This window comes from Schistocerca piceifrons, chromosome 2 (genome assembly GCF_021461385.2).
Source record: "Schistocerca piceifrons isolate TAMUIC-IGC-003096 chromosome 2, iqSchPice1.1, whole genome shotgun sequence".
In the NCBI taxonomy this organism is placed as follows: Eukaryota; Metazoa; Arthropoda; class Insecta; order Orthoptera; family Acrididae; genus Schistocerca; species Schistocerca piceifrons.
The window spans coordinates 970,701,652-970,728,264 of NC_060139.1; the positions used below are offsets into that span (position 1 = coordinate 970,701,652).

A 26,613-nucleotide genomic window follows, 5' to 3' on the forward strand; every position below is an offset into this window, starting at 1 on the left:
ACCCTACCTTTCCTGAATGGCCCAGAATTCCTAATCAATCTCTATCAAAAATACTCCCTGAACCATATTCAAAGACTCTGTGTAGTAATGGACACTGGGATATTGCCAAGACGGTCGCAGGCACTTTTGTGCAGACTGGGTGGCAGAAGTTTTGATCACAGCGAACTCGACCGCATCTTACTCGAATAGTCTACTTCAAACTTGTCCTTAATAGTTTCCAAAAAAATAATGGTTTGGTGCTGGTGGAAATGTCCCCACCAGTCCTGGTGCAGACCAGATAGTGGCAAAAGGGTTTCACTCCAAGCAGGTGAGACTGGCCCTTTTCCCAGAGGGTAGCCACGGAAGGGACGGCTGCAGGTCATCGCTGCAGTACTGAAAAATCCATTCCCAATTAAAGAGATGGTGGCAGAAGATTGGCCAGTTTTTTGGAGCTTAACATGTTTCACAAATAAAGTCTCCACCCTGATACCACCTACTCTGACCAGGGGCTCTCCCCTTGGGCATCACCCAACCACAGCAAGGGCTGTCTGACACTGACTGTTGCTGAGAGTTCCGATGCTCCAGAATAACAAGCAACCACTCCTAAGCATACATAAGAACATAGCAGCTCAGTTACCAAAATTGTGATCCCTGTGTTGTAAGGGACCCAAACAAACGGGTACCTAATGACCCCACCATACAGACTGGCTGCTGTCCTGGCTATATAGTGTTGAAGGAGAATGGTTCAAGGAAACAGTGGAAGAGGCAGTAAAGTTACTAATCAAAGACAGTAAGTAAGGTGTTCTTCCCCAGTTGGCTCACACTACAGAAACAAAATTTAGAAGGGATATGTCTCTCAGTGGCTAAACATCTTGGTATGTGTGATAATTGCTTTCAAATGGGACCATTCCATGATCTGTTGTGGCATGTGTTTGGCTTTCATTTGACTGCCCCTAATGCATCTCTGCAGTAAAAGCATCAGCCAGAACCTCTTTCTCGCTATGGGATATGGAAGGCTCCATACCCTATGTGTACTTTTACTCAAAGCACAACAGAGTGTCACAGAGACTGGATGATCACAGAACCACCACTATTGGATAACTGTAGTGCACAAGGCCACCACTTGACGAATGAATAATATGCACATCAATGGCAGATTGTGAGTAAGTAGAAAACTACACAATCCTATGCATACTACTTGCCAACAGAACACAGTCCAACCATACGATGGATTACAGTGTCATAAACTAAATCAGACAGGATAAGCTAGCCCTGACCTACAGTCCATGCATTTTTTCCTTCATCTGTTTTAGAAAGGACTGAGGGAGCCACAGGAAGGAAACAGCCATGCATTCACAGTATGCTTGGAGGAAAGAAGCAATAGGTAAATAATACATTTTGCATCTCCCATGTAGTGTCAGAATTAGGAAAACCAAAATGCTGATGTTATGTATACTTGAATGTTCCTTGTAAATAAAATTGTATTTCCTTTCTAGAGTAACATAACACATTCACATAATAGTATACATAATAGATATCAATAATCAACCAATCTGAAATTGAAAATAGAAGGTTTTATCAACAGCATTATAGATACATGTGTGTCACTGCAGTATTACAAAGAATTCAATGTCTTGAGTAACCACAGAATATTATAGGTAGGACCCACATGTAAGTCTTGAGTACTCATAACAAACTGCAAACAAACTATAGGAGAGAGCATAGTTAAAAGGCAAATTATGGTATAAGCTGCTAACATAAATATGAGCTGGGGGAAAAAAACATGCAAATTGTAAGATAAATGGAGAAGAATGATAGAGAGAAATGTAAAGGAGGAAAAAAATGAGCATCCATGAATAATCAAATATAAAAAATATTAGAAAACATACAGAACTACCCTGTATCTCCAGTCTCAAGTAAAGTTCCCATCAACTGAATACAGACAAAGCAAAATGGATAACCAAGATGATTAAGTAATTATTTTAATCTTCCCATGTAATTTCAATGAAGCAGGTAATGCCTCGCTGTTGTAATCTATCATTCCCTCTTTTCCATTCTCTTTCCTCGTTCTTTTTTGAACCAGATTTTTTATTTACTTTTGTTTGTTAAAAAAACTGGATAGATAAAAAAATCTGCTCACCAAGCGGTTTCAGGAGAACACACATACAAAAAAGGTTTTACATATGCAAGCTCTCAGAGCCAGTGGCTCCCTCTTCTGGCAGGAGGGTTGAGGGTTGAAGGGGAAGGAAGAGAGATAAAGGAAAAGGACTGGAGAGGTTTAGAAAGAGGGGCAGAGTTCGGAAAAGTCACCCAGAACCCCGGATCAGAGAGACTTACTGGACAGGATGAGAAGGAAAGACTGATATCTCCTGACCCAGGATTCTGGGTGACTTTTCCAAACTCTATTCCTTTTCCTAAACCTCTATTGTCCATATCCTTCACCCCCCCCCCCTTTCTTCTTTCCCCTTCAATCCTCCTGCCAGAAGAAGGAGTCCCTGGCTGCAAAGCTTGCATACGTAAAATCTCTTTTTTTTTATATGTGTGTTCTCCTGCCACTACTTAGTGAGTAAATTTTTAATCTATCCAATTACACTGTACCAACTCTGTTTCACATATTATGTCACCAACAGTCTTTTAATCAATATAATTATGCACCTTAAAATAAATTTGACCTCCACAAGGAAATTCAGTCTATAATGGCAATAATATTGAAAATTTCAAACTCAAACCATAGCACTTTTGTGGGGTCAACTATCCACTTACCAAGTACAGTAAAATTATGTAAGTTTTACTGGATATCCACAACAAAACTGATTCAATTCAATACACTACACAAAGTGTATAGTTACACATTTTTATTGGCTTTATGATGATAGTGAACTACCTTACTGCATCTCTGTCAAATAATGATGGAGGGTATTATGAGTACTAATAGATCAGACCTTCCAGACTCACTCACACTTTTCACTGCCACTTTGTAAGTGCACGCACTTTGAGTTTAATTGCTCGTATTTTGAAATGAATGGTTTCCATATGTAACGGCAGGAACATGTCCTGAATACATTTCAAATTTTCTGTTATTCTTGATTAAGACTGTTCCACTGAACTAAACTTCAATCTTGAATCTAGTTAATGAGATGCTCATTTTAGGAGGAAAACAGACAGAAATAATGATTTCCAAATAATCACAATTCTAAGTCTTTTTAAGAGGAATTACTAAATAAACTAATTTACTATATGCGAGTATATCATTGAAAATTTAATGTATGAAGTTTTATGCATTCTTTTTTCTAAATGGGCTATTGAATTTAAAAAGTCAGTCTATTAAAAAATATTTTAAGACATACTAGCTGCACCCAATCACACATTGTTGTGGTTCATTCTGGTTAAATGGAAGATAAAGAAAAGAGGTACCGTAGGTTTCTTATGTATTTAATTTCATAATTTTGTCCTGGCATATTAGTAGCAGATGTTGGAGTCATTTTCTGAAAATGGGCAACCCTTCACAACTAATAAAAATGTATGGGTAGAGATATACAACATAACTGCTGCCCCCCCCCCCCTCCCATGTCCAGTTCCTCCCTCCCCTTGTTTGTCCCTCTGCTCTTCCTCACTCCCTCTGACATTGCCTCTTTTTTACTGTTATTGCAAATGAAAAGCTTGATTGGGAATTGAAGTCGTTTAAAATGAATGGGTAGATCAGTTCAGATCTTTATATAGGGGTATGACAGACCAGTCCAGCTGCAGACGATAGTAGTTTCAATTACAGTATTTTGCATAGTTTTAATCTGTGAATGGGTACAATTATAAAGTTTCGGGTGAGTCAGATTCTGTAGTAGCATTATAGACATACAGCGAGAAGCTGTAAACACAACATTGTCGATTACAAAAATATATAACCTATGTCCGTGTTTCATGTAAAAATCTGAAGTAAATCGGCCACGAACTTTTTGAGGTGTCTGGTAACACTATTTCTCTTTATGCTTTATTACACATACATTTATATATTACATATGGTGGTCCAGTAGGTATATAAAAACACGTGCACGTCATGCATGTTCGAATGCAATGTTGTCTCAAAATTTCAAAGCGATCAACCAATCACTTTTCAAGTTTTGCAAGCACAAACATATGCGCTCTGAATTTTTAATTATCTAGATTTTACTAAGGAAAGACTAGGCCTCTGAAGTAGTAACTAACAAATTTACTTACATAAGAGTATAATCCTGCTTAAATTGTCACTTAGTGCAGTATCCATGTCGTATTAGTCTGTCTATAACAGTCAGTTTATCATGGCCATGTTCTCATTATTACTTACCCACAGCTGGTCATCTTTTCCAGGAGGAATCTTCTTTATAAAGGCCCCATAATATGTTGCAATGTTACGGTGATTTGAGTACTTTTTCAGTACGTTAATCTCCAGCTTTATCTCTTCTTCTTCATCCTGCGAGCAAAAGAATCATGAAGTATTATATTTCAGATGACCACAAACACGCTAAGTGTTGCTTATAAAGTGCTACAATTTAAAACATCTATTCCAGGACCAAACTGGGACAGACTGCCGACTGAATCCATGTACTATTAACAAATGTGTGTAATACGCTACCTAGTTATGATGTGGCTTTTCTTGGGAATATTCAAAAGTTACACATTTCTTCTTTCATACCCAAACCACAAACTTTGTTCAAATAGGATAACATACAAATGGGCTATTGTAGGTTTCAGAGACAGATTGTGCATGCTGCTCCTTTCAGCTTGGATTTAGGCCAAATTCAGGCTCACACTATCAGGTGAAATGTAAAAGGCACAACAGGAACTTAAAGCAAACAGTCTTCATAACCAAACACCATCAGGAACCTTTTCAATATTGCTGCAAGCTGTGCCGCATGCTTTGTGGAGTAGAGATTAGCATTGCTGGCTGGCATGCTGCAGGTCACTAGTTCAAAACACATTACCAGCAAATATTTGTTTTAGTCATTTCTGACAGGTGCATGAAATCTGTTATGTTTGTAAGCTGGGAAAGTTATGTTATTACCATTGGACTGGGTACCCCTCCTTTCCTGGTTTGGGCAAAACTTCAATGCCTCTATGGACACTAGTCCTCCAAAGGTGTACCTGGTGTCTCCCTGAATAGTGTTGTCTACACTGACCCAGTGCTATCACCAGGCATTTTGTTCTGCATTATGATAAAGTGACTGTGTCTGAGAATTATCAACCTACATTTCGTGTCCTCAGATAGTGACTATTGAGCACCCAGAGAGTAACACAGAGTGCATCCCAGGGTGCCCCAGAGAGCTACAACACCAAGAAGAATCGCTTCTCGGCTTTTGGCAAGATCAATGTGTAGTATTGTGGCCCTTAAAAGGGCCTTTTGTTGAGGACTGCTTCAATGGTTATACACTGTACAGTCGCCCACAATGCGACAATCTTCCAAAGAAGGTGACCCACTGGCCTTAACCCATAAATGAACATTGCAATCAGAATTTATCTTAACACGTCTACGACAAGTCAAAGACAAACTACCATGTGGCATAATGTAGGAACCCTCACCAGAGATAATAATCTCTGATACAGGTATAGTACGGTAGGCCAAAATTTCACGAGTTTCAAAGGATTCCAAACCAGCTCTCCCTGCACTGTTACAGGCAACGAAAGCAACAGTAATCCATCCATTACCCAAACTCGAAGAAGATGAAGTTTTCATTAGTGAAAAATTAAACCTCGCGCCACAAAACAATGTAGGCCCGTTTAAAAGAACAAATTGAGTAGTTTTACCTACTCCCCGTACTTCGTTCTTTTTTCCCTTTGAGGAAGATGCGGAAGCACCAAGAGTACCGTCCACATTTACAAGTGTTTTGTAGACAAGCAATCGTGTATAACCATTGAAGCAGTCCTCAACAAAAGGCCCTTTTAAGGGCCACAATACTACACATTGATCTTGCCAAAAGCCGAGAAGCGATTCTTCTTGGTGTTGTAGCTCTCTGGGGCACCCTGGGATGCTCTCTGTGTTACTCTCTGGGTGCTCAATAGATGGCAGCACAGTAGAGCGCGTGACCTTGAGCGTGCGAGAGAGAGCGCTGTGTAGTGTGTGAGAGAGAGGAGACGCGGCCAAAATTTCACGAGTTTCAAAGGATTCCAAACCAGCTCTCCCTGCACTGTTACAGGCAACGAAAGCAACAGTAATCCATCCATTACCCAAACTCGAAGAAGATGAAGTTTTCATTAGTGCATTTGGACTGCTTCAATGGTTATACACTGTACAGTCGCCCACAATGCGACAATCTTCCAAAGAAGGTGACCCACTGGCCTTAACCCATAAATGAACATTGCAATCAGAATTTATCTTAACACGTCTACGACAAGTCAAAGACAAACTACCATGTGGCATAATGTACGAACCCTCACCAGAGATAATCAATGTGTAGTGGAAATTCCTCAGTGGCTTAGCCCTTTGCCATACTGCATCCACAGCGAAGCACTCAAATACCTATTGGCACATAGTCAGCATCATATCCTTACTGTTTTCAGCCATACCTGGAGTGAGGATGAGTTCCCATATCAGTGGCAAGAATGTGTGATCGTCGTGGTACTGAAACTGGGTAAACACCCCTGTGAGATGCTCAGTTACCGCCCAATTACTCTCTGCAAGTTGCCCAAACATGGTGAGCCAGCGACTGTGTTGATACCTTGAGTCCTGGAGTCTTTTGGGTCTCTCCCAGGGCAGTTTTCGCTAAGGCCATTCTACTGCTGACAATTTGGTCCACCTAGTCTGGCATGTGGTCAGCTTTTCCTGGCGTCAGTGCCTCATCATTGTCTTCTTAGACCAGGAAAAGGGTTTTGGCATGGTGTAGCATCATCACATCCTTATTGCCCTTCATGAGTGGGGTGTGTTGGGCCCTCCCCCCCTTCTTCTTCTTTTTTCTTTCCATCACACCCTACACCTTCTTCCCCAGGTCGTGGTGGTATTTCTGACAATGCCACCCACATGCAAGAGAATGGGGTCTCGTGGTACACCGCATTGAGTTTCCTCATTTTTCTGTTGGCTATCAATGGTCTACTTGAAGCTTTGGGGTCTGCAGAGTCACCCTCCCTGCTTGCTGATGATTTTTGCATTTACTATTGCTCTTCCACTGTTGGTGTTGCTCAATGCTGACAGCAGGGTGCCAAAGGAAATATGCTGACAGCAGGGTGCCAAAGGAAATGTGCAGTCCGGGGCTCTCACTCATGGCTTCTGATTTTCAGCCAAGACATGTCATGCATTTCTGTCACTGATGTACTGTCCATCCACAACCCGATATCTACCTTGGCAACCAGTTGCTCAATATTGTAGAGTCTTATCGATTTTTGGGACTGGTCTTTGAAGCCCAGTTTACGTGGTTTCCCCAGCTTCGCCAGCTTAAATGAATGTGCTGGTCCCACCTTAATACTCTACGCCTGAGGCACACATGGCTCTACACATTTGTGGATTTATGAAGCTCTGACTCTGTCCTGTTGTGAGTACTGAAGTTTGGTTTACAGCTCAGTGTCACCTTCAGCCTGGTGGATGTTGGACTGGATACACTGTTTTGGGATCTGACTTGCGACTCGATGTCTTTCGGACCAGACCTATGAGCAGTCCACTTGTGGAGTCTGGGGTCCGTCCACTACAGATCAGGGGTTCACAACTGCTGCTCACCTAGTGGTTACACATTTGCTGCTTTGTTGGCCAACAAACTACTGTGTCATCACATCCTTATTTCCCTTCATGAGTGGGGTGTGTTGGGCCCATTTTTTTTCTCTTAAACTTTTTTTCCCCTTCCTGATTTTTTTTCTCTTGAACTTCTCATCACACCCTACACCTTCTTCCCCAGTTCATGGTGGTATTTCCAGCAGTGCCAGCCACATGCAAGAGAATGGGGTCTGATTTGCAGCTGTTTAGGACTCCGTTGGTTTCAAACTACTGTGTCTTTCTTTCTGGTATGAAGATCCACCTCCCGCATCAGAGGCTCAGGACTAGAGTCACAGTTGGAATTCATATATAGTGTCTCTGCGCTGAACTCCAGCTTACCATACTGTCATCTTGTCAGGGAACAATCGCGTACGCTCCCAAGGTGTGTACCCTATCCTCCGATCTGTTTCCTCATGACCTTTGGACTGAAAGATTTTGTTGACACCATGGTTTTTTAATGCCTGGCCATCATTGATGCATTTCCAGTTCAGAAGTGGTATACTCTGCTGGTTCTAAGGCCAACAGATGAACTGGTTGTGCCTAAGCATATGCAAGGTACAGTAAACAACACTCCCTGCCTCATGGATGCAATGTATTAACTGCAGAATTGGTGGCCATCATTCATTCTCGCACCGGTGAGATGTTCTTAATTGGCAGTGATTCCCTGAGTAGCCTTCATGCTACCAAACTTTGCTACTCTTGACACCCGCTGGTTGTAGCTATTCAGGATCTCCTTTCTGATTTTCACTAGATGTATGGGTCTTCTTTGTCTGGGCTCTATGTTATCTGGGGATCTGAGGGAATAAAAGTGCTCACTGGTTGGCCAAGTGGGTGGACTTTGGGGATGGGGTATAGGAACTGACTGCTTGGTCGACTCTACACAGTCAGTTGTTGGAGGCTTGGAACGTAGATTGGTAAGCTATGGTTTTTCTGAAGAAACTGTGAGCAGTAAGGGATCACAACCAGGTGCCAGTCTTCCCTTCATGCTTCGAGCAGGGAACTACCATTCTGTCGACTTCACATTGACCACACTTAGCTGACTCTTGGCCACATCCTGCGATATGAGTGATCCACCCAACTGTTGGTGAGATGCCCTTCTGATCGTGACCCCCATCCTAGTGGGCTGCCCTAATTTGGCCACCTTATGGCGAAACCTTCAACTTGCTGAAACGCTGCTTCTGGTGCTAATGGATGACACCAAAGTGGCTGCTCTGGTTTTATATTTTATTTGTGAAAGTGATTCCTATTCCTTTTTGTGATATAGGACACAAAGGCCTTGTTGGCTGCTTGAGGGATTGGAGGGGTGCCCCTTTACCTACTCCAACTGGCCGTCCTTGCTCAGTGGTCCAGCCGTTCCCAGCTTTGTAATTGTACTTATTGTTTTACATGTGTTGTTGTTTTACTGTCTCGTTGTTATTCTCGGTCCTGAGATTTTATCATCCTGTCTGCACTGCTAGTTTTTCTTTTGGTAATGAAGGTAGGGAAACACTGGTTGGATGCTAAGGGTGCGTCTCCTATTGTGTAACATGTCATGGGGGCCACTACCTGCTTTCTGAGTGGAGCAGATCACCCACCTTCACTCTTTTACTGCTCTCTGACTTCTACTTACTTCTATCTTTGGTTTTTATTGATCCTCAGCTACAGTTGCTTTCATCAGGATTTGTCTTCTGTGTGTGTCCTCTCTCAGGACTCTTCCCAGCGTGACACACATTGGATGGAAGGACTGATGACTTCATAGTTTGGTCCCTTTAAACTCAAATCAATCCAAAACATTTGCTGTTTAATACTGTGTCATTTCTTCATGACATTGGGCCCTATCCTTTAGTCGTTCTTGTGTTAAATGGACTTGCTGGTGTTTTGTCACCAAATATTTTCTTCAGCTCGGCCTGGAATTTATCCCAGCTGTTGAGATTCTATTATTGTCCTCACACCATTGCTGGGATGCGCTGTCCAAAAGTACATAATTGCCTGACACACAATTTCATCCCACTTGTTGTATTAGGTGACTTAGTCAAATTGTTTCAGTCATTTCATTGGGTCCTAACCAGCATCTTCGGAAAATACTGATGTATCACTGATTTGCTGCTGTTTAGGACTCTGTTGGTTTCTTTAATATGCAGAGCTTGGGAATGATGTACTGCTCACATTCCGGTTCCTGTTTGTGCAGGTGACACCTTTTAAAATGCCTGATTTGGGCCCAATTGGAGCTACAGTGGTGTAGGTGTTTTCAAAGTACCCGCTATCTCCAGCAAACAGTGTCACATTGTGACTACAATAAAATCCAAATCCAAAAGCTGTCTCATCTGCGAAGTATGATACTTAGCACTGATAGCATGTTTATTACTGACACCAATGTACAGACAGAAAGAGTTGAACTCATGGACACAATGTGCTGCTATTTATGCAGACATTGGATATTCTAGACTATGTGCCAATAGGTATTTGAGTGCTTCACTGTGGATGCAGTATGGCAAAGGGCTAAGCCACTGAGGAATTTCCACTCACTGAATGGAGCATTATATGGCTCCAGGTGACATATAATGAAAGGGAAGTGAATTCACTACAGTCACTATCTGAGGACACGAAATGTAGGTTGATAATTCTCAGACACAGTCACTTTATCATAATGCAGAACAAAATGCCTAGTGATAGCACTGGGTCAGTGTAGACAACACTATTCAGGGAGACACCAGGTACACCTTTGAGGGACTAGTGTCCATAGAGGCATTGAAGTTTTGCCCAAACCAGGAAAGGAGGGGTACCCAGTCCAATGGTAATAACATAACTTTCCCAGCTTTCTTGTTTCTGTCGTTTTATTAAGTGGCGGACTCTGGCACAGAGCCGTTTAAATGTAATGAGGTTGTCCATCAATAGATATTGCCTATGGCATTGGAGAGCCTCCACATGGGGGTGTGCTAAGGGCAATGGCAGAGGCAAAAGCATCCCAGTCAGCATTGTTGAGAGCCCATCTGGGTGGACACCCATGTAAGTGATGCCACGCTGAAGAGTGTGGGGGCACTGGTACTCAAAAGATAAAAATCGAGCTCTGAGAGTAAAGTTTTGATAATTTTACCATGACCAGCGGTCACAGTTCCACCCCTTAAAGGATTGTCAGCATTGAAGTTTGCGAAAACGAGCAAGGGTGGAGGGAGCTGAGAGATCAGTGCAAACAATGCAGACACTTCACTATCGGTAGGGAGACACACATTACAAATGGTAAAATCCTAAGATGATCCCATACGAAAGGCCACAGCCTCCAAAGTCATGTCAAGTGGCGCTTGTTTGCTACAGCTAAAATCCAGAATGAATGTGTAAGCTCCACCTGACACTTTACCGTAATCAGTTTGATTCTTAAAATAGCCTCAATAGCTATGGAAGGTAGAGGTTTAGAATGCTGGGAACCTAGTTTCCTGGAGGCCAATGCAGAAAGCAGAAGAAACACCTGATAGACATCTTAGCCCAGCCAGTTGATAGAATATACCACTACATTTCTATTGGAGGATCAATATGCACTGCTCCCGAGTTTGGTTGTATGGGTCATCCAGTGCCACAGCGGCCACAAGGAACTCCGCCTCGAGTACAGAGTCAGAACATGTGACATTCGGCAGCATGGGGACAACAGGAACCTGCCCGTCTTGGAGTTCTTCTTTTGGTCCCTCTTCTCACGGACAGTTTCGAAGTCCGTAAGAGCTTGTCGAGCCTAGTTTCACGAACACAGGAGGAATGTGAAGGTCTACAACCAACAACTTGTGGCTTCTTAAGCCGTCAATAGAATCCTAGGAGGGAAGCATCCAAAGGGACCCTATCCTGGTGAGAGATGCCAGAGGAGGGGATAGCTTCTCTAGCTGAGGGTGGGGATCGACATCCCTGTTGGATGGAAGTCGACACTTCCAAAGTTGGTGCACAGAAAACAGTAGGAGGAGTGCCTCTAACCACCAGGGGGGGGGGGGGGGCAATGTAGTCAAGTGGCCCAATGTAGAAAGTAAAAAGAAAGGGCACAGTCACAGGAGAGGATGATGTCATCGTAGCTATAGCAAACCTCGCCATCACGTCTGCAGGAAGCAATCAATCATATTTCTTCTTGGCACTCTGATGTGTCGGTCAGACGAGAGTCTTGTATTTTAGGATTTTCTCTTCTCTTCAGAAAATGGTGCACTGTGGTGAACAACACTGTGCATTCCCTGTCGAGATGTACTGTAGTGTTTTTGCATCCTAATCCCACAAGCATCTGCTTATCAGACAACAGTACCCATTGTTGTTCCCTCCTGTTCTCGGTGCAGCAACAATGGGACGCTGCTACATCTAAGATTGAAGGGATTTAAATATAAATAATAAAAGAAAACCACAGGTCTGTGAATACAAAAAATATCTGAGAAAAGAGCCAAGGATAGATAAGGCAGAGAGCAGAGATGCTGAAGAGGAATTTGTGCTGGTACCGACACTCAAATAAAGCTCCCATCAACTGGATACAGAAAAAGCACAACGATGGATAACCAAAATGATAATGTGACAGTCGACACAGAGGGGGGATTGGGTGGGGGGGAGGGGGGGGGGTGCAGAAGGAGCACCCTGTGCCCCGTGCAACTTACATCCACATTCCTTATACACACTGGCTGATGTTACAACACCAACACACAAGTCCATATCTCAAGCACCGTATCGGAGGAGGAACACATGGCTTCACACCAGATGAATACACTATCACCTTGACCTTTCCGGGCAACTTGTTCCCCTAAATGGCTAACGGGTAGGCCCCAGTATCAACCCTATTGTCCTTTGAAATGCACAACCAATCATTCCAAATTGGCACGAAACTCGTCATTGGTCTGTGAAAGGAGGCTGTGGTGGAAGATGATACCTTGAACCATTTTGAGACTTTTATGGGAGTTGACAGTTACAGGAAGTAACTCAGCTTGTCATAGGCAAGCTGCACCCACGACTGAGCAGAGGTTCTGTTTTAATCAGAACGGAACCATTTTCGAAATTGTTGCTACTTCCCCAAACCTGCCCTCAGGGTGTTCAATGAAGAATATTAGCTTTTTAGTGAAAAAGCATCTCCATTGGTTCTAAGAACAAACCACAAATTGTAGGGAGTATTTCTCCATCTCTCAACCTTACATACATCCCACAGTGTAGCCAGGAAAGGAAACATTGTAAGGTCATATCCCTCTGCATTGCAGTAATCCTTTCCTTCTGAAGAAACTCATTGGGCCACGCTGCCACCAGCAGAAGAAAGTGTGATGTGCTTCATTTGTGAGTCATCCACCTTGGTGTCACCAACTCCAAAAGGGGCCTCTCCCTACAGGTAGCGCACAGCCACAGCAACAGGAACCTGGCCAGTTCGTAGTCATCTGGAGTCCCTACGCCCCAGCCACAACAAGCACAAACTCATTTGGTTACGTGGGGAGTTTCCAACTGAGGCACGTATAGTGCAATCCCTGTGTTCAAAGGACTACCACTATACAGTATAGGTACTTGACGACTCCCCCCCCCCCCCCCCCACTCCCCTCCAAACAGCATGGCAACAGTGTTGAGTTTTGGCTGTTGTACTTTTGCTAGACATAGACAGTATGGGTGCAAAGAAAGACAGAAACAACAGGTGGAACATACACAACAATGGGTGAACTTCCCTGCATGATATGCACTTCTGAAAATTTGGAAGAGGAATTTCATATCAAACCCAACAATGTCTTCTTCTTCTACTTCTGTGGTTTTACAACTCATGACGAGTTTTGGCCTCTTCAACTATTTCCTTCCATTTATACTGGCCTTTGCTAGCTTTTTCCAATTCCTGTAGCCCATTTTCCAAAGGTCTATGACTCCGTTCTCACATCTAGTTTTCAATCAACCACGTCCTCTCTGTCCATCTGGCTTTCCTTATAAAATCTTCTTTGGTATTTCCATATTATTCACTTGAGCCAAGTGTCCAACCCACCTCAGCATAGATGACCTCAAAATTCTTCTAACAGGCCGATCTTTGTAGATGTCATATAACTCATGGTTATGTAAGTCAAACCCAACAAAAGGGTCTACACATAAGGAGCAGTCAAATGAACACCAAACACCCACCATAATACATAGTCCGTGTAACAGTTGGCTCCACTGTTTTCTGTTTCGATAATGTCACAGCAGTGTAGGGGAACGACATAGTGCCATGTCATCACAGGTCCAGACAGTTCTTGTTTTACGACCTTGGCTTTTGGTGGACTGGTCTAGTGTGTTCATCCACCTGTTGGCAGGGTGGCAAGCAAAGAACAGTAGAGATGTGTGATTTGTTTTCTGGTGGCTGAGGCCACTGGAGTGGACAAAATTCGTCATTGCACGTCTGCTGTGTGTGGTGGACACTGTATGTCCCTAATGTGTGTAAACAGCTGGCAGAGAAGGCTGGTTGAGAAAGTCGCACATCACTGGGAAATGATCCATACCCAAGACATGCTCACTGAGCTATGGACCTTAATGTAATCCCTAAATGTAATGGAAAGCAAATCCAACAGTGGTAACATCCCACATCCCATGTCACCCACCACACAGATCCAAAGCTGTTCACCAACTTCTAGAAATGTTATGAAGAGCTCCTCCTTCAACAACAGAGGTCCTCTGCTTGTTGAGGTTCTCGAACACGAAACCACAATAAATTAGCATCGCTAACAACACGCTGCAAAAACTGCCTAGTGCCCTAAGTCAAAACACCCAGGAATGCTGTCAGACAGAATCATCCCAGTTGCATGATAATGTTCACTCCCACACTTACAGTTGGCTTCAGTTATTTAGTTGGGAAACACTGCAATATCCTCTGTAGAGCCCAGATTTTTCACCATATGATTTTCATATCCTTGGAAACCTGAATAAAGACATGCGTGGATGTTGGTTTCAGTCTGACAAGGATGTGCAAGAGTGGGTGCGGTTGTGCATCCGTCAGTAGCTGACTGCAAAATATGAAGCGGAAATTGAGAGTCTCGTCTCCCAGTGGGGTAAACATCATAATAAGTGTGGTGATTATTTTTGAATGGTCCCATTGTGGTGGGAGTTCTGTTTTCATTTGACTCAGAATTGAAGATGAAAAGTTGTATAAAGCACTGGATGAGAGAAAAACAAGTGTCCAAAACCATAAACAAAATTCAAGCGTGATCGAAATAAGACAGATCGCTGGGGCCTCGTGGTAGTCAAGCACGTAATCACAAAAGAGATGTGAGCCCCTACCTCACACTGTTAATCCAAATATGACAGAAGCTGGCAAAATTTCACACTCAACAAAAGGAGCCGCAGAAGACATGTACAAAGTCCTTTCACTAAAGCACACACGCACACACACACACTATATATATATATATATATATATATATATATATATATATATATATATATATATATATATATATATATATAAAAATAAAAAACAAAGATGATGTGACTTACCGAACGAAAGCGCTGGCAGGTCGATAGACACACAAACAGACACATACATACACACAAAATTCAAGCTTTCGCAACAAACTGTTGCCTCATCGTGAAAGAGGGAAGAAGAGGGAAAGACAAAAGGAAGTGGGTTTTAAGGGAGAGGGTAAGGAGTCATTCCAATCCCGGGAGCGGAAAGACTTACCTTAGGGGGAAAAAAGGACGGGTATACACTCGCACACACACACATATCCATCCACACATATACAGACACAAGCAACCATATTTAAAGACAAAGAGTTTGGGCAGAGATGACAGTCGAGGTGGAAGCGCAGAGGCAAAGATGATGTTGAATGACAGGTGAGGTGTGAGTGGCGCCAACTTGAAATTAGCGGAGACTGAGGCCTGGTGGGTAACGGGAAGAGAGGATATATTGAAGAACAAGTTCCCATCTCTGGAGTTCGGATAGGTTGGTGTTGGTGGGAAGTATCCAGATAACCCGGACGATGTAACACTGTGCCAAGATGTGCTGACCGTGCACCAAGGCATGTTTAGCCACAGGGTGATCCTCATTACCAACAAACACTGTCTGCCTGTGTCCATTCATGCGAATGCACAGTTTGTTGCTGGTCATTCCCACACAGAATGCATCACAGTGTAGGCAGGTCAGTTGGTAAATCACGTGGGTGCTTTCACATGTGGCTCTGCCTTTGATCGTGTACACCTTCCGGGTTACAGGACTGGAGTAGGTGGTGGTAGGAGGGTGCATGGGACAGGTTTTACACTGAGGGTGGTTACAAGGATAGGAGCCAGAGGGTAGGGAAGGTGGTTTGGGGATTTCACAGGGATGAACTAACAGGTTACGAAGGTTAGGTGGACGGCGGAAAGACACTCTTGGTGGAGTGGGGAGGATTTCATGAAGGATGGATCTCATTTCAGGGCAGGATTTGAGGAAGTCGTATCCCTGCTGGAGAGCCACATTCAGAGTCTGGTCCAGTCCCTGAAAGTATCCTGTCACAAGTGGGGCACTAGCCCCACTCCCAGATTCAACCAAACAGCCCTCGTCAAAGATTTACTGTCCTACACTCGTACTCTCTGCTGGAAATATCACCTTGCCACGAAGAAAAATGATCCTAATCCTACTCCTAATGATCCAACTCCCCAAGACACCATCCAAATTGAACCCTGCCTGGAACAGTTCCGTCCTCCGTCGCAGCGGGACCCACCTCCTCTTCCTCAAAATCACCCTCTCCAAACCTTCCAGGAATTTCTGACTTCCAGCCTTGCATCTCAATCCTTCTTAAAAAAACCTTAATCCTAGTCCCAACATCACAACTGCTGAAGTCCAGGCTATCCGTGATCTGAAGGCTGACCGATCCATCGTCATTCTTCCGGCGGACAAGGGTTCCACGACCGTGGTACTTGATCGTCGGGAGTATGTGGCTGAGGGACTGCGTCAGCTTTCAGACAACACCACATGCAAAGTTTGCCAAGGTAACCCCATTCCCGATGTCCAGGCGGAGCTTCCAGGAATCCTCAGAACCTTAGCCCCCCTGCAAAACCTTTCACCTGACTCCATCAACCTCCTGACCCCACCGACACCCCGCACCCCTACCTTCTACCTTCTTCCTAAAATCCACAAACCCAATCATCCCGGCCGCCCCATTGTAGCTGGTTACCAAGCCCCCACAGAACGTATCTCTGCCTACGTAGATCAACACCTTCAACCCATTACATGCAGTCTCCCACCCTTCATCAAAGACACCAACCACTTTCTCGAACGCCTGGAATCCTTACCCAATGTGTTACCCCCAGAAACCATCCTTGTAACCATTGATGCCACTTCCGTGTACACAAATATTCCGCACGTCCAGGGCCTCGCAGCGATGGAGCATTTCCTTTCATGCCGATCACCTGCCACCCTACCTAAAACCTCTTTCCTCATCATCCTGACCCACAACTTCTTCACTTTTGAAGGCCAGGCATACCAACAATTAAAGGGAACAGCCATGGGTACCAGGATGGCCCCCTCGTACGCCAACCTATTCATGGGTCGCTTAGAGGAAGCCTTCTTGGTTACCCAGGCTTGCCAACCCAAAGTTTGGTACAGATTTATTGATGACATCTTCACAGTGAAGAAGAACTCCAGAATTTCCTCTCCAACCTCAACTCCTTTGGTTCCATCAGATTCACCTGGTCCTACTCCAAATCCCATGCCACTTTCCTTGATGTTGACCTCCACCTGTCCAATGGCCAGCTTCACACGTCCGTCCACATCAAACCCACCAACAAGCAACAGTACCTCCATTATGACAGCTGCCACCCATTCCACATCAAACGGTCCCTTCCCTACAGCCTAGGGGTTCGTGGCAAACGAATCTGCTCCAGTCCGGAATCCCTGAACCATTACACCAACAACCTAACAACAGCTTTCGCATCCCGCAACCACCCTTCCGACCTGGTACAGAAGCAAATAACCAGAGCCACTTCCTCATCCCCTCAAACCCAGAATCCCCCAAAGAAGAACCACAAAAGTGCCCCACTTGTGACACGATACTTTCCGGGACTGGACCAGACTCTGAATGTGGCTCTCCAGCAGGGATACGACTTCCTCAAATCCTGCCCTGAAATGAGATCCATCCTTCATGAAATCCTCCCCACTCCACCAAGAGTGTCTTTCCGCCGTCCACCTAACCTTCGTGACCTGTTAGTTCATCCCTATGGAATCCCCAAACCACCTTCCCTACCCTCTGGCTCTTATCCTTGTAACCGACCCCGGTGTAAAACCTGTCCCATGCACCCTCCTACCACCACCTACTCCAGTCCTGTAACCCGGAAGGTGTACACGATCAAAGGCAGAGCCACATGTGAAAGCACCCACGTGATTTACCAACTGACCTGCCTACACTGTGATGCATTCTGTGTGGGAATGACCAGCAACAAACTGTCCATTCGCATGAATGGACACAGGCAGACAGTGTTTGTTGGTAATGAGGATCACCCTGTGGCTAAACATGCCTTGGTGCACGGCCAGCACATCTTGGCACAGTGTTACACCGTCCGGGTTATCTGGATACTTCCTACCAACACCAACCTATCCGAACTCCGGAGATGGGAACTTGTTCTTCAATATATCCTCTCTTCCCGTTACCCACCAGGCCTCAATCTCCGCTAATTTCAAGTTGGCGCCACTCACACCTCACCTGTCATTCAACATCATCTTTGCCTCTGCACTTCCGCCTCGACTGACATCTCTGCCCAGACTCTTTGTCTTTAAATATGGTTGCTTGTGTCTGTATATGCGTGGATGGATATGTGTGTGTGTGCGAGTGTATACCCGTCCTTTTTTCCCCCTAAGGTAAGTCTTTCCGCTCCCGGGATTAGAATGACTCCTTACCCTCTCCCTTAAAACCCACTTCCTTTCGTCTTTCCCTCTCCTTCCCTCTTTCCTGATGAGGCAACAGTTTGTTGCGAAAGCTTGAATTTTGTGTGTATGTATGTGTCTGTTTGTGTTTCTATCGACCTGCCAGCGCTTTCGTATGGTAAGTCACATCATCTTTGGTTTTAAATATATTTTTCCCGCGTGGAATGTTTCCCTCTATTATATTGAATCATCATATATATATATATATATATATATATATATATATATATATATATATATATATATATATATATATATATATATATATATATATATATATATATATATATATAAAGATGATGTGACTTACCAAATGAAAGTGCTGGCAGGTTGACAGACACACAAATAAACACAAACATACACACAAAATTCAAGCTTTTGCAACAAACTGTTGCCTCATCAGGAAAGAGGGAAGGTGGGGAAAGACGAAAGGATGTGGGTTTTAAGGGAGAGGGTAAGGAGTCATTCCAATCCCGGGAGCGGAAAGACTTACCTTAGGGGGAAAAAAAGGACGGGTATACACTCGCACACACACACATATCCATCCACACATATACAGACACAAGCAGACATATTTAAAGACCCTACGTGGAATGTTTCCGCCATCGGCCAAATGCACCATGAAGAATGGACTTTGTGTGCTTGGACTTACACGGTAGCTGTCAAACAACCACCCAGCATCTGACCAACACAAATACAATCAACTACTCTGCCACATATACCACACTGCAGAATAACAGAAATTTGGAGGAAGGAGGACAAGTTGGCATGTTTCCACTGTGGACCCTGTGGACCCCTGGGCAGTTGTACACTACTGCAGAGAAAGAAGATGAATACTACACCACAAGACATCAATCAACGACCAGTGGAACACAGGTCATTGTCGTTCCCTGGAGGAGGTCACTTCCCCAAAATGATGTAGCCACCCCCCCCCCTCCCCCCTTACGTACAGAGGTAACAGCCACTCGCCTACCTGCTGAACTCATATAAACTAAACGAGGTAACCTTCTATTGAGGTGAGGCCACCACAGATGGATGGCAAGAATAACAGTCACCAAAGCATCAGGAAATCTCACCAACAATGTCATCAATGGCCATCTTCCCCAGGCAGTAGTCAACTTGGTGGCCGACTTCTTTTTCAGTAATGTTGAATGCTTATAGTTCCACACTAAAAAAGGGCTATGTCCATGATACGAAAGCAATAATGTTCAAAGACACAAATGGAAAACACAGTCAGCAATAGGAGTATATATTTCATTAACAACTATAAATGACAGAACACAGACCTTCTAATTTGTCTTCTTAACAGAATGTAATTGTGATGTAATTCTTGTACGGGACTTATTGTAAGCATTACATGCAGTCATAGTCTGTGATAGATCAAGCTCCAGATTAACAAAGCTATTCCAAGAAGCAACATAACAAATTTTGCCCTGTGTGATTGTTTGTCATTAAAGACATCAACTGTCAACAAGACCAGTTCCAGTCATCAACCTAGATCCTCTGTTAAACTGTGAAGTTTCTGTCGACTCCAAAAAGCTACACAGGTTCATGAAAGAAATCTGCATTTCAGCAAAGACTGCAAGTGCTGCAGGTAGTCACTGAGAACTTTGGATTACTAACTGTTGCAAACAGATGCAACTCATCCCTAGAGGTACGTACATAGGAACAGCTGAAACTGTTTCTGCATAACAACACACACCAGCACAAAGATCAAGAACGATACAGCAGAGAGGGCTGTGAGACGATGTCAGCCAATAGCATGCTGACTAGGACGTCACCACAACAGAGTGGCATCTACATGAAGAGAATAAGAGTGGCGTGCCGCCTAGCCTCAGCTGCATTAGAAGAATTGCACTAGAAGAGAGGACTAGAAGACAGGCACTAGAAGAACCGCAGTGATATTAACGATAGCAGAGACTTATGAACTTGTGTGATTAGCTTGCATGGAAATTGTATCTATCAAAGGACACCGATTATTTGCATGTCGCCAATTCCTTACAACCCATCACGTAAACACAAATGTTAAGTATTGTCAATTCAATTACCGTAATAAACTCCATTAATACGATTTGCTTGTATGTTGCCTAGCTATCCGAGAACAGCTTCCTAGGCACCCTATAAGACACGAGTGGGCAGGATTCCACAGAAAGTGTCCGGGAAGGCTTAGTGCCACCAATGAAGAATCATGCTCATCTACCACAACTGTAATCACAGTGGAGGAAGCTAGTATGTAACTGTCAACGGGATGTGGTCTGCCCAAGTAACAACAAACAGAGAACAAGCAGTCCTCAGTGAAACAACACTGGTGATCATCCAATTAGCCAACATCTATGTAGGGTATTGCCAACTGAACAATGGACAATCCAGCAGGAACAAGAGTAGATGCTGCAAGGTGATTTCACTGAACCCTCAGAAAGTCCTTGGTCCTTTCCAGTGGCCCTTGTGGTGGAGGGGGAGAGTGCAAGGCATTTCTGTGTCAACTACTACCAACTGAATAAAATCAAGAAAAGAGGTGTCTACCCATTGTCGCACACTGATAACACGCTGCTCTACTTGAAACAAGAAAAATATTTCCCAAATATGGGCAAGCCGACAGGCCATTGGCAAATCGAGTTGATGAGGCTGACCAGGAAAAGACTGTCTTCAGAATTTCTGATGGCATTTATGAGTTCAAAGTTATGCCATTGGGATTGTAATGCTTTACTTTTGTAGACATCTGAAGGACATTTAAGCCAGTTGACAATCATGTTCAACTGCTTTGAGACGACAGGTCCCCACCTGAATCTGAGGAAGTGCCTCTTCTTCATCCAATAAAAGAATATCTTGGAGCACATAGTTAATGGTGATTGAGTCCAACCTGATCAAAGAAAATAAGAGGAGTCACCGATTTCCCAACTCCTCGGCACATTTGTGAAGATTTCTCAGAATGTGCTCTTACTACCAGGATTCATAAAGGACTTATGTACCAAGGCACATCCCTTGCAATAACAGCTGAAGAGGGAGGCTAAATTTCCTGGAACAAGTGCAAGAAAGACCTTTCGCGGCCTTGAGGAGGCACTATCGTCATCTCCAGTCCTAACATTGTATGTCGAGAATGCCGAGACAGAACTTCACGATGGCACTAGTGGGTGTGGGATTGGTGCAGTTCTAGTAAAAATTCAGAAAGGTGCTTTATGCTTTCGCAGCACTCTCCAAGCCTGAGATGAACTACTCTACAACTGAGAAAGAGTGCCAACCCGTTGCTTGGACCATCGGCAAGTTCTGGTCATATTTACATGGCAAATCATCCACCCTTATGTCAGACCACCGTCAGGTCAGCTGTCAAGATGGACACTGAGGCATCAGGAGTACGCTGTCATAGTTGTACACAAAAATGTACAAAAGCACAAATAAGCTGGCTGTCTTTGAGAGACTTCTTTGTCAGAACACATAAGGGATAAAGTCTCTCAGCTACTGCTGCATTAAATGACACTGCTGCTGAACAGAGGGAAGATCCAACATGGCTGACAATCAGGCAGGAGCATTTAAGGAGAAGTGAACAACCAAACGAGAATTCCAATTTATAAACAGAACACTGTATAAAAGGAACTATGATATAATGGGGCAAAAATAGTTGATCATCATCCCAGCTCATCTACAACCAGCAACCTGAAGTATTTCCACGATACTCCAACAGCTGTTCGCCTGCAATTCATGAAGACCCAAGACAGATGTAGGAAATGGGAACGATGGATTTTGTCACCAAAGCTGTGTCAGCTGCTGAAGCTCCATAAATTGTTCTTCTTCAAAGCAGGCATCATTCTGCGACATGGGGCCCTTTGTGTGGTCATTTATGATCATGGAGAAGTTTTTCAGTTGAGACTAGTAGCAGAGTAATTTTGCATTACATCATTAGCCATATGATGACAACTGCCTACCACCCATAGACAAATGGCCTCACACAATGCTTTGATAAGACATTGCCAGATATGCTCACAATGTAAATTAATGTTGAACAGAGAGTTTGGGATACAATACTCTCTATGGTGGCATTCACATGTAACACATCAAGGCAAGGCACTACAGGCTCACATCCTTCTTTCTGTTCCACAGTCATGAATCTGAAACAATAATCAATACAGTGGTCATGTTTCATCCGGATGATACTAATGATGACTACGTAAAACACCTCATCCTGAGATCCCAAGCACAGCAGCTGGCTTGCTTATGGTCCCTGGACAGTCAGGAGAAGGACCGAGAGCTTTACTACAACAAGCAGCAGCTCATGACATACAGTACATGAGACTCGGTATGGGCTTCTATGCCTGTGCAGAAAGCTGAACTATCAGAAAAGTTATTAAAGTGCTACCTTCTGCCATATCATATTCTTCGTTGCTTGTTGGATGTTACATATGTAATCAAAGATTATGATCCTTCATCAAGAAGACAAAACTGCAGAGATGTCGTCAATGTACTCCATATGAAGCCCTAGTATAGTCCTGAGACGCACATTGGTAATGGGAGGGGGGAAGGTTTCTCATTCAAGGAAACTGAATACCTGCTCGATAACTGAAACTTCAACATGAAGAGCCACCTTCAATGCTCATCGTAGTGAAGAGGGTGTGGCAACATGACAAGAATGTGGGGCACCTTCAGTGGACACCTGACAAGATACAGATACAAGATGCTGTAGTTAGCTCTAATGAAAACCTCTGAAACAATGGGTCACTGTTTCACCAGGAAAGGGTACAATGTCAAGAGTTGCACTGCATTTCTATAGGAGAAGTGGTTAGTGCCACTGGCTGGTGTGCTGCAGGTGACTTGATGCTAGTTATGATGTGACAATATTAACCAGCATTTGGCCATGACAACTTCTATTAATTTTGTGTAAACAAATTAGAGACAACACCCATTTCCCGGCCACAGGATGTAAATGAGCAGTAAGAAAACAAACCAATGAGTGCATAACTGGTAAGTTTAGAAAAACCATTATAAATATAAACTAAATGAATCGCTGTCAAGGGCATGTAACCTCAGAACACAACTGCATTATGGCATTCATGAAAGCAAACAACTGTTGGCCGATTATTATATTAAGCATATAATAATAATCAATTAAAATATTCAACACCTTATGTCAACACCATTCTTTCATCTGCAAAACATTTCCAGTACCCCATGGGCACAGGGATGAGCGTGCAGAAAAAGTGGGGAATCAGTGCAGGGAGGCGTGTGAAAGAAACCAGCATTCTTAAGATGATGTTTTCCTCTATGGTAAGGACATTCCTTGTAAATGATGGACGCCAGCAGATTTTGAGATGGAGCACAAACATGAGTCTGTCCAGGGCTCATGTAGAGAGAGTGGTTATAAAGAAGTGTGGTGTAGTTGCTTTACCAAAAGCCTCAGAATGCAGGAAAACATCTCAAGAATGTGAAATCGTGAGAAAGATGCAAATTCTCAAGGCACACGCATGCCCACGCCAGATAGAAAATCCCCACCCCTGCATGGAGAGGTGCGGCAATGAAATGGCGATCTGTTATTGAGCTACATTGAAAATTTTGTCCACCAATGACAACGCACGGAATAGACAGTGCCTTGAAAGGAGGATATACGATGAACATCAACAAAAGCAAAATGAGGATAATGGAATGTAGTTCAATTAAGTCGGGTGATGCTGAGGGAATTTGATTAGGAAATGAGACACTTAAAGTAGTAAAGGAGTTTTGCTATTTGGGGAGCAAAATAACTCAAGATGGTCGAAGTAGAGAGGATATAAAATGTAAACTGGCAATGGCAAGGAAAGTGTTTCTGAAGAAGAGAAATTTGTTAACATTGAGTATAGATTTAAGTATCAGGAAGTCGTTTCTGAAAGTATTTGTATGGAGTGTAGCCATGTATGGAAGTGAAACATGGACGATAAATAGTTTGGACAAGAAGAGAATAGAAGCTTTCGAAATGTGGTGCTACAGAAGAATGCAGAAGATTAGATGGGTAGATCACATAACTAATGAGGAGGTATTGAATAGAATTGGGGAGAAGAGGAGTTTGTGGCACAACTTGACAAGAAGAAGGGACCGGTTGGTAGGACATGTTCTGAGGCATTAAGGGATTACAAATTTAGCATTGGAGGGCAGCGTGGAGGGTAAAAAGCATAGAGGGAGACCAAGAGATGAATACACTAAGCAGATTCAGAAGGATGTAAGTTGCAGTAAGTACTGGGAGATGATGATGCTTGCACAGGATAGAGTAGCATGGAGAGCTGCATCAAACCAGTCTCAGGACTGAAGACCACAACAACAACAATGACAACGCTGAAACGAAAGATGATTCAAAGAGGAGATGAGCTGAAAGAGGAATGAGAAGCGAAAAAGGGGAAGTCGTGGAAACACTGCCGAAGCGAGAGGGTATGGGCGCACTTCCACCCTGCATGAACATCCACCTTCCGACGCCGTGACAGCACCACTTCAGCCACGCAACCGACAATGGGCAGACAACATGGAGATCGTATCTGCGACCTGCCGCGACTGCTGATGAGTACAGCTGCCACTCACAGCACAGGTCCGAGGCGACATGCCACACCGACGCAGCGCCTGCCTCCGACAGCGCTACACGACTAACGATAATGAATTATGGTGAGACGATTTGTCCCCTTCTCCATCCCCTTAATAACTGAGTCGTGTCCACGCCCGCTCAAATCAGCACTGAGATTTATAATTTTGTTTTGGTTTGTATAAACAGCACAATAAAAATAAATACATTTCTTTCATGTTTTGATCATATATCCAATCATTTACATTCATACATTAAACCCTTAATTATGAACCGTTTGTGTTTTATTTCATTTAATTTACAATTTTCGCACCCAACGTGGGGCCACATGATTGGTAATTTTCATGGTATCTGATATGACAAAATAAGTTCTCAAGTTCACTACAGTACCATTACTTTAGTTCACGTACACTGCACTTGACTTTCTCTTACTGACTCAGCTATTCAAGTACAACTCATGGCCCACCTCAGAGCTTTACTTTTGCCAGCACCAGTACTACATTTTACAAACTCAACAGAAAAGCATCATGCATACCTTAATGAAGTAGTGTTCCTGGAAGAAAGGGCATCATGGGAAAATTACTTAACAACAGAACACAGGTTTGTCTCTGGAATCAATCTTTCATTCTGCAGCAAAGAGTGCATAGTTTTCAAGTTTTGTGGAAGATAAAAGGTGTGTGCCAGTCTGAGATGCAAAGATTTTTGGCTACGCTCTGCTCCCTAAATGATTCTCATAGTATATTGCCAATGGGCACATCTGAATAGTTCACAGTGGCACTGAAATGCAAAGACTGTTTCCAGATGAATGACAACTGATAACAGGCAAACATATATTTCAGAAAAATTCCACACACAATATCATGTGCACTGTACATTGAAATGGAATACTAATTCTGAGTCCAAATTACTTGCTTTAAATGGCCAGATCTGACATGTGTAAATTATGCATAAATAGTGAGAAACATATCTAGCTTATTCATATTACTTTTACATATGTTTATTCAAAAAATATCAATCCATACCTGGCCAGCACTGAACAATATTTTCTCTGTCCTACAAATGCTTAAAAATCAGTTACAGCACTTATAACATACATCTAAGATGATCACAGAACCATGCGAAGTAAAGCTATTGTGGCAGACCATACTCTTTATTTTGGTAGTACTCACTTCAGTGACATCCATAACTTTGATGGCTGCCAGCTGACCAGTCTTTGTATGGCGCCCCTAGAAGAGAAAATAAATCAGAATGAAGCAAACTGCGTAGAATAGACAGAGGAATATCAAATTGTCAAGACTGCGTTAACATAAAAGTACACCTGACTCATTCAGGTGAGATTCAAGGCAAACAAGACAAAATAATGCTGTCATTAACAGTTCCATGAGCCCATAAGGGGACACTCTCATAAGTAATGTCAATTCATTCATCTAAACATGGGAAGTCAGAAAAGCACTGTAACATGGCCAACAACACTATTGCAGATCTTACAGTAGCTGTGACTCACTGCCCCACTTGGTTGCTTTTGCTTTTACTGTTCCTGTTCAGCATCTTATCACGTTTTGAAATCAGCCTCCT

At 43.4% G+C, this 26,613-nt stretch overlaps 1 protein-coding gene across 3 annotated transcripts in view; it reads right to left on the minus strand.

Moving 5' to 3' along the window:
* LOC124777093 (serine/threonine-protein kinase mig-15) overlaps nucleotides 1-26,613 on the minus strand; it is a 342,698-nt gene that overhangs the window by 199,285 nt on the left and 116,800 nt on the right. For all 3 annotated transcript variants that reach the window (XM_047252374.1, XM_047252373.1, XM_047252372.1), the window contains exons 3-4: nucleotides 26,208-26,264; nucleotides 4,298-4,423 (exon numbers count right to left, since the gene is read on the minus strand). In XM_047252374.1, the coding sequence (XP_047108330.1) occupies nucleotides 4,298-4,423; nucleotides 26,208-26,264 (183 nt within the window). The remainder of the gene's footprint in view (nucleotides 1-4,297; nucleotides 4,424-26,207; nucleotides 26,265-26,613) is intronic.